This window comes from Sesamum indicum, unplaced genomic scaffold (genome assembly GCF_000512975.1).
Source record: "Sesamum indicum cultivar Zhongzhi No. 13 unplaced genomic scaffold, S_indicum_v1.0 scaffold00095, whole genome shotgun sequence".
Lineage (NCBI taxonomy): Eukaryota > Viridiplantae > Streptophyta > Magnoliopsida > Lamiales > Pedaliaceae > Sesamum > Sesamum indicum.
Genome location: NW_011628042.1, coordinates 504,229 through 513,786, shown reverse-complemented (window position 1 = coordinate 513,786; position 9,558 = coordinate 504,229). Strand labels below are relative to the sequence as shown.

The following is a 9,558-nucleotide window of genomic DNA, read 5'->3' as shown; positions in this document are numbered from 1 at the left end:
GTAAGATAAAATTCAACATCAACGACAACTAAACACAACTTTAATAGGGAATATGAATGTATTTATGAAGGATTTTCACAAAGAAAAGAAAGAGGTTTAATAGTATCTAGAATTGTGTAATATAGAGCAACTTTTCTCTGAGTTTTAAAGATGCGAGCAATAATTTGAATATATTTTTGAGATATTGGAAGTTGCTTAAATTTTTTTTTTTTTATTAAGTTGTACTTTATTGATATCCACTACAGGTAAATCATGAAAGAAACAATTCTGATGAAAAAATAGTGGACCTTGCACTTATATTGCACAAATAATTTGAATTTAGAAAAGAAAAAGATTTTTATCTTCTAGCATATTGCTACACATAAAAAATGGGGATAATAACGTCATTATCAAGTTCTGTTTCTACTGTGTTCCAAAATACCCATTTTAATATGAAATGGGCTTTGAAATGGCCTGCTGATACGTGCCAAATCCCGCCTTTTTTTTGTAGTGTACGTTATTTAAATTGTTGCAACACTGTAAATATTTCAAATTTAGACACAATTTCATGTGCAACACTGTAAATATTTCAAATTTAGACACAATTTCATGTGTCCTAAATACACTCATATTCCCTATTAATGTTGTGTTTAGTTGTCGTTGATGTTGAATTTTATTTTTTGTTCTTAAATTCATTCATCATATTCACACTTAATGTATTTACACACATACACTCACACTCACACTCACACTCACATACGTAATAAATCACCCAACGATTGCTTACTCACCCTGTTGTCCAATAATGGGAGAAATGTAGATCTTTATTCAACGATTCAACTTCATTCACCTTTCAATTCTATTTTACAGTTTTTAACAAAATCTAACATATATCTCATTTCACCTTGTAGATGGAAACTATAATTGAGAGAGATAACTTTTATTGTTGTTGGAGAGTTAATGTGTGCCCTTTTCGGAGCCACTTGATTTAAATTTTCCAGCACAACCTCCGCCTTCACCTCCACCACTTCCCCTCCACCACCATCATTCCTACAAGTACCTCCAATATTACAACAGGCATGGCAGATATTCCTTTCTTTCTTGATTTCTTTGTAGTACCTCCAATATTACAACAGGCATGGCAGATATTCCTTTCTTTCTTGATTTCTTTGTTTTTTTTTTTTTTACTAAACAAATATACACGTTTGGGATCTCCACTCTTCTTCATTTGGTTGGATCTTTTATTTTAGATATAAAGTTTTGAGAAGTACTAACTTAAAATAGGTAAGTTCTCAATCTTCAAAGTATAAATACAATTTTTTTTTGTTTTCACCTTTGATTTTTGAAACAAACTCTTCAAAAAAAAAAAAAAAATTTCAGAATTGGCTTTCTTAATTTTTCAATTTTGTATGGGGTTGGATTTGTGAAGATTCTTTGTTCTCTCTCTCTTTTCTTTTTTGTTTTCTTTGTTTCTTTAGTATATTGCTGAACACTAGTGATTTGTGGATGGGAGTTATATGTACATTCAAACAATAAAGCCATGATTCTTGGAATTTGTTGAAAGTAGTGTGGCATATGTATGTTTATTGGTCTACTTGATCAACTAATAATTAAGATTCAATTCTTGCAGGAGCAAACACAGTCAAACAATGAAAGATTTCACAAGGAAAAGAATGGGATCTAACTGTATCTTGAATTGTGTAATGTAGAGCAATTTTACTCGTAGTTTTAAAGATGCGAGGAATAATTTGAATATATTTTGGAGATATTGAAAGTTGCTTTAATTTCTTCTTTTTTTTATTAAGTTGTACTTTATTGATATCCACTATAAGTAAATAATGAAAGAAACAATTCAGATGAAAAAATAGTGGACCTTGCACTTATATTGCACAACTAATTTGAATTTTGAAAAGATAAAGATTTTATCTTCTAGCATATATACTACACGTAGAAAATGGGTATCATGACGTTATCTATCAAGTTCTGTTCCAACTGTGTTCCAATACCCATTTTAAATATGAAACGTGCTTTGGAATGGCCTGCTGATACATGCCAAATTCTGCCTTTTTTTGTAGTGTAAGTTATTTAAATTGTTGCAACACTGTAAATATTTTGAATTTTGACACAATTTCATGTGTCATAAATACACTCATATTCCCCATTAAACTTGTGTTTAGTTGTTGTTCATGTTGAATTTTATTTTTTGTTCTGCTTTAAATACATTGATCATATTCAATCTTTATGTATTAACACAGATACTTTCACACTCACACACTCACATACATAATAAATCACCCAACAATTACTTACTCACCTTCTTGTCTTTGTATCCTCCATTTTATATCGTCTTTATATCTCTCCCCCCACTCCCCCACATTCTCCAAAGAATTCTTTGTGCACACAAGAGAAGATAGAGCAGAACTCAAATAATGGGAGAAATGTAGATCTTTATTCAAGGATTCAACTTCATTCACCATTCAATTCTATTTTACAGCTTTTTACAAATTCTAACATATATTTAATTTCACCTTTTATATGGAAACTATAATTGAGAGAGATAACTTTTATGGTTGTTGGAGAGTTAATGGTGTGCTCTTTCTGGAGCCACTTGATTCCAATTTTCCGGCACCACCTCCGCCTTCCCCTCCACCACCATCATCCCTATAAGTACCTCCAAGAGTGCAAGGCATGGCAGATCTTCCTTTCTTTCACGCTTTTTTTGTGGTTTTTTTTTTTAATAAACAAATATACATGTGTGGGATCTCCACTCTTCTTCATTTGGTTAGATCTTTTATTTTAAATATAAAGTTTTAAGAAGTACTAACTTAAAATTGGTAAGTTCTCAATCTTCAAAGTGTAAATACAATTTTTTCATTTTCAGCTTTGATTTTTGAAACAAACTCTTCAAAAAAGAAAAATTCAAAATTGGCTTTCTTAATTTTTCAATTTTGTATGGGGTTGGATTTGTGAAGTTTCTGTGTTCTCTCTCTCTTTTCTTTTTTTTTCTCTATTTCTGGAGCATATTGGTGAACACTAGTGATTTATAGATGGGATTTATATGTACATTCAAACAATAAAGCCAAGATTCTGGGAATTTGTTTAAAATAGTGTGGCGCATGTATGTTTATTGGTCTAGTTCATCAACTAATAATTAAGATTCAATTATTGCAGGAGCTAACACGGTCAAGCAATGAAGGATTTTCACAAAGAAAAGAACGGGATCTAACTGTATCAAGAATTATGTAATGTATCGCAATTCTGCTCAAAGTTCTAAAGATGCGAGGAATAATTTGAATATATTACGGAGATATTGGAAGTTGCTTTAATTTCTTCTTTTTTTATTTAAGTTGTACTTTATTGATATGCAGTATAAGTAAATCATGAAAGAAACTTTTCTACTGAAAAAATAGTGGACCTTGCACTTATATTGCACAAATAATTTGAATTTAGAAAAGATAAAGATTTGCACTTATATTGCACAAATAATTTGAATTTAGAAAAGATAAAGATTTTATCTTCTAGCATATATGCTACAAATAAAAAATGGGGATCTTGAAGTCATCTATCAAGTTCTGTTCCAACTGTGTTCCAATACCCATTTCAATATGAAACGGGCTTTGGGTTGCCCAACTGATTTGTGCCAAATCCTGCCTTTTTTTGTAGAGTATGTTATTTAAATTGTTGCAACACTTTAAATATTTTGAATTTGGACAAAATTTACACTCATATTCCCTATTAAAGTTGTGTTTAGTTGTGGTTGATGTTGAATTTTATTTTTTGTTATGCTTTAAATACATTCATCATATTCACTCTTTATGTATTTACATCCATACACTCACACACTCACATACAAAATAAATCACCCAACCACTGCTTACTCACCCTCTTGTCTTTGTATCTTCCAATTTATCTCATCTCTGTATCTCTCCCCCCTCCCCCCTCCACATACTCCAAAGAATTCTTTGTGCACATAAGAGAAAATGGAGGAGAACTCAAATAATCGGAGAAATGTAGATCTTTATTCAACGATTCACCTTTCAATTCTATTTTACAGCTTTTGACAAAATCTAACATATATTTGATTTCACCTTGTAGATGGAAACTATAATTGAGAGAGATAACTTTTCTGGCTGTTGGAGAGTTAATGGTGTGCTCTTTCCGGAGCCACTTGATTTCAATTTTCCGGCACCACCTCCGCCTTCACCTCCACCACCTCCACCTCCGCCTTTCCCTCCACCACCATCATCCCAACTAATACCTCCAAAAAGTGCAACAGGCACAGCAGATCTTCCTTTCTTTCTTGCTTTCTTTGTAGTTTTTTTTCTTTTACTAAACAAATATATATATGTGGGATCTCCACTCTTCTTCGTTTGGTTAGATCTTTTATTGTAAATATAAATTTTTAAGAAGTACTAACTTAAAATTGGTAAGTTCTCAATCTTCAAAGTGTAAATACAATTTTTTTGTTTTCACCTTTGATTTTTGAAACAAACACTAAAAAAAACAAAAGAACTCAAAATTGGCTTTCTTCATTTTTCAATTTTTTATGGGGTTGGATTTGTGAAGATTCTGTGTTCTCTCTCTCTTTTCATTTTTTTTCTATGTTTCTATAGTATATTGTTGAACACTAGTGATTTATGGATGGGATTTATATGTACATTCAAACAATAAAGCCAAGATTTTGGGAATTTGTTGAAAGTAGTGTGGCGCATGTGTGTTTATTGGTCTAGTTCATAATAATTAAGATTCAATTCTTGCAGGAGCAAACACGGTCAAACAATGAAGGATTTTCACAAAGAAAAGAACGGGATGTAACTGTATATAGAATTGTGTAATGAAGAGCAATTTTCCTTAGAGTTTTAAAGATGCAAGGAACAATTTGAATATATTTTGGGGATATTGAAAGTTGCTTTAAGTTCTTCCTTTTTTTATTAAGATGTACTTTGTTGATATCCACTATAAGTAAATCATGAAAGAAACAATTTTGATGAAAAAATAGTGGACCTTGCACTTATATTGCACAAATAGTTTGAATTTAGAAAAGATAAAGATTTTATCTTCTAGCATATATTCTACACATAAATAATGAAGATCATGACGTCATCTATCAAGTTTTGTTCCAACTGTGTTCCAATACCCATTTCAATTTGAAACGGGCTTTGGAATGGCCTGCTGATACGTGCCAAATCCCGCCTTTTTTTGTATTGTACGTCACTTAAATTGTTGCAAAACTGTAAAATATTATGAATTTGGACACAATTTCATGTGTCATAAATACATTCATATTCCCTATTAAAGTTGTGTTTAGTTGTAATTGATGTTGAATTTTATTTTTTGGTATGCTTTAAATACATTCATCATATTCACTCTTTATGTATTTACACACATAAACTCACACTCACATACATAATAAATCACCCAACGATTGCTTACTTACCCTTGTGTCTTTGTATCCTCCTTTTTATATCATCTCTGTATCTCTCCCCCCTCCCCCCCACATACACCAAAGAATTGTTTGTGCACACAAGAGAAGATGGAGCATAACTCATATAATGGGAGAAATGAAGATCTTTATACAACAATTCAACTTCATTCACCTTTCAATTCTATTTTACAGTTTTTCACAAAATCCAACATATATTTAATTTCACTTTGTAGATGAAAACTATAATTGAGAGAGATAACTTTTGTCGCTATTGGAGAGTTAATGGTGTGCTCTTTCCGGAGTCACTAGATTTTAATTTTCCAGCACCACCTCTGCTTTCTCCTCCACCACCATTATCCGACAACTGGCATGGCAGATCTTCCATTCTTTCTTGCTTTCTTTGTGTTTTTTTTTACTACAAAAATATACATGTGTGGGATCTTCACTCTTCTTCGTTTGATTAGATCTTTTATTAAATATAAATTTTTAAGAATTACTAACTTAAAATTGCTAAGTTCTCCATCTTTAAATTGTACATACAATTTTTTTGTTTTCACCTTTGATTTTTGAAACAAACTCTTCAAAACAAAAATTCAAAATTGGCTTTCTTAATTTTTTTAATTTTGTATGGGGTTGGATTTGTGAAGATTCTTTGTTCTCTCTCTCTTTTCTTTTTCTTTTCTTTTTTTCTTTAGTATATTAGTGAAAACTAGTGATTTATGGATGGGAGTTATATGTACATTCAAAAAACAAATCCATGATTCTAAGAATTTGTTGAAAGTAGTGTGGCGCAAGTACATTTATTGGTCTAATTCATCAACTAATAATTAAGATTCAATTCTTGCTGGAGCAAACATGGTCAAGCAATGAAGGATTTTCACAAAGAAAAGAACGGGATCTAACTGTATCTGGAATTGTGTAATGTAGAGTAATTTTGCTCAGAGTTTTAAAGATGCGAGGAATAATTTGAATATATTTTCAAGATACTTGAAGTTGCTTTAATTTCTTCTTGTTTTTTATTAAGTTTTACTTTATTGATATCCACTATAAGTAAATCATGAAAGAAATTATTCTAATGAAAAAGTAGTGGACTTTGCACTTATATTGCACAAATACTTTGAATTTAGAAAAGAAAAAGATTTTATCTTTCTAGCATATATGCTACACAAAAAAAAATGGGCATCATGTCGTCATTTATCAAGTTCTGTTCCAACTGTGTTCCAATACCCATTTCAATATTAAACGGGCTTTGGAATGTCCTGCTGATATGTGCTAAATCCCGCATTTTTTATGTAGTGTACGGTATTTTGAATTGTTGCAACACTGTAAATATTCCGAATTTGGACACAATTTCATATGTCATAAGTACACTCGTATTCCCTATTAAAGTTGTGTTTAGTTGTTGTTGATATTGAATTTTATTTTTTGTTCTGCTTTAAATAACTTCATCATATTCACTCTTTATTTATTGACACACATTCACTCACACTCACACACTCACATACATAATAAATGACCCAACGATCGCTTACTCACCCTCTTGTCTTTGTATCCTCCATTTTATATCATCTCTGTGTCTCTCCTCCCCCCCTCCCCCCGCACATACTCCAAAGAATTCTTTCTGCACACAAGAGAAGATGGAGCAAAACTCAAATAATGGGAGAAATGTAGATCTTTATTCAACGATACAACTTCATTCACCTTTCAATTTTATTTTACAGTTTTTTACAAAATCTAACATATATTTAATTTCACCTTGTAGATGGAAACTATAATTGAGAGAGATAACTTTTATGGCTCTTGGAGAGTTAATGTGCTCTTTACGGAGCCACTTAATTTCAATTTTACGACACCACCTCCGCTTTCCCCTCCATCTTAAAGATCGATTTAAGGTAGCGATGTCTCGTAAGCCCTTCCCACCTTCCAATAACAGTTTACATACATATTGCCATGCTACCTTGGCATAGCCCCTAGTCGTCCCTCCTTTCCACAAGAACGCTAGAAGTCGCTTCTCAATCTCCCTTATAACAGCTTAGGCTATAGGAACGTTGAGGAACAATAAATGCTCAACGCCATAAGGATAGATTTGATGATCTGCATCCTCCCAGCATAGGACAACCCCAGACCTTCCTATCCTTTAATACGTTGATCAATTTTCGATAACAATGGCTGACAATCTGTTTTCAAATAATTGAGACGAGAGAAGGGAAAGTCCCAAGTATCTCATCGGTAACTGCCCTTCCTAGAATCCCAACATCACCAACAACTCTACTGGAATCTCGTGTGCCGAGCGAGATATAATAAGGTAGCTCTTATGTGCATTAAGCCGTAGACCCAGCCATGATGCGAACATATCTAAGCCCTGCTTGAAGACCCCTATAGAATCCATATCAGCTTTACAAAATAGCAGTAGATCATCTGCAAAACTAAGCTGAAAGAGTCGAGCAGGAGCACATTTTCAACGGAATGAAAAAACGCCATCCTGTTCAATCAACTATAGGAATAAAAGATGTAACACCTCCATCACAAGAACAATTACGTAATGCAACATGAGATCACCTTGCCTAAACCCTTGTGAGCCTACAAAAAATCCCTGGGGTTTCCAATTCAGACCAACCGAGAATGAGGGTGTTGTTACACACTCTTCTATCCATTGAATAAATTGTGCTGGAAATCCAAACATGTCCAAAAATGCTAGTAGAAAGTCCCATTCTACTGTGTCATAGGCTTTCTGAATATCCACCTTAATGGTAGATCTAGGTGGGAGACGCACCTGGTTATACCTTGTAAATAATTCCTGTGCAACCATGTCAAAACCAGGCACAGTGGAGCATTGCGTGTATTTGTAAAAAATGGAAGAGAAAATTTCAGAGAATTGAATCTATTTTATTTGAATTTAACAGAGTTGAGTACATGTATATATAGAATAGAGATGAAGCAGTTTTGAGAGATAACAAACTAAACTAACTTTCAAGAAAGAAAAGAAGCCAATGGACTAATAAAAGCGTGTTCTCAAGAACACGCTTTTATAAGTTTACAAATAAAAAATAAAAGCAAACGGCTACTGTTCACTGTCTTCTTCAGCCTCATATTTCTGCAACTCTTTTCCTTCAATGGACAGATCCAAGTGGCTAGAATCAAGTTTTACAGCCTCCCTGCAAGTGGGACTTGTATCGAAGGTGGTCAGGCCTAACTTAGAAGACTAGAACAGAAAAGAATTCGAAGGTAGAGGCTTAGTAAAGAGGTCTGCCAATTGCAGCTTTAAATTCACATATTTAGGCAAAATACGACCTTCTTTCTATTGGTCCCTCAGAACGGGGCAGTCTATCTCAACATGCTTTGTCCTCTAATGAAACACTGGGTTCTCTGTGATGTGTATCGCTGCTTTATTGTCACAATAGAATGGCACAGGGGTGAGAACATCCACTTTCAATTCCTTAAGTAAATTATTAACCCAAACAATCTAGCATACTGTGGTAGCCATGCTCCTGTATTCTGCCTCCGCAGATGATCTAAACATTGTACTTTGTTTCTTGGTTTTCCAGGAAACTGGGCTGCTTCCCATCATTATGCAATATCCCATTAGTGATCTTCTTGTTACTTGGCAAGCTGCCCAATCTGCACCAGAGTAAGCTTTCAGTTTAAAATTATTATTAACAGGGAAGAATAGACCTGAAGAAGGTTGTCCCTTCAAATATCTAACAAGGTCAACTGCTACGTTCCAGTGTTGCTTACAGGGTTGTTGGATATACTGGTTAAGTTGCTGAGTAGCATAGCTGATGTCCGGTCTGGTAAATCCAAGGTATAAAAGCCTTCCCACAAGCCTTCTATATTTGGAAGGATCTTCTAATGTTGCCTCAGACTCTGAAATAAATTTTAGGCCTGCTGGAAGTGGAGTTGGAGCTATTTTTACCTTGTCAAGTCCCATGTCTTTTATGATGTCCATGGTATATTTGTTCTGTGTGACAATCAACCTTGTTCTTATCTAGATAATTCTAGTCCTAAAAAGTACTTGGCTTCTCCCACGTCTTTTATAGTGAACAATCCATTCAGGTAGACTTTCACTTCTTGAACAGAACTTTCAGTGGCTGCAGTGACCAAAACATCGTCAACATATACAAGAAGTGCAATAAAATGAATGCCATTCCCTTTAG

At 33.4% G+C, this 9,558-nt stretch overlaps 1 protein-coding gene across 1 annotated transcript; it reads right to left on the bottom strand.

Moving 5' to 3' along the window:
* Positions 1-8,465: 8,465 nt before the first annotated feature.
* LOC110013288 (uncharacterized mitochondrial protein AtMg00810-like) lies at positions 8,466-9,350 on the bottom strand. Its single transcript, XM_020699445.1, has 3 exons — positions 9,140-9,350; positions 8,877-9,022; positions 8,466-8,606 (listed from the first exon to the last, which is right to left on the bottom strand). The coding sequence occupies exons 1-3, from the start codon at positions 9,348-9,350 to the stop codon at positions 8,466-8,468; spliced, it is 498 nt and encodes a 165-aa protein (XP_020555104.1).
* Positions 9,351-9,558: the final 208 nt, after the last annotated feature.

Coding starts and splice junctions, on each gene's coding strand:
- LOC110013288 (XM_020699445.1), bottom strand. CDS start 9,350: ATGGACATCATAAAAGACATGGGACTTGACAAGGTAAAAATAGCTCCA. Junction 9,023..9,139: donor CCAGTATATCCAACAACCCT/GTAAGCAACACT, acceptor ACTCTGGTGCAG/ATTGGGCAGCTTGCCAAGTA. Junction 8,607..8,876: donor ACAGGAGCATGGCTACCACA/GTATGCTAGATT, acceptor TTTCTGTTCTAG/TCTTCTAAGTTAGGCCTGAC.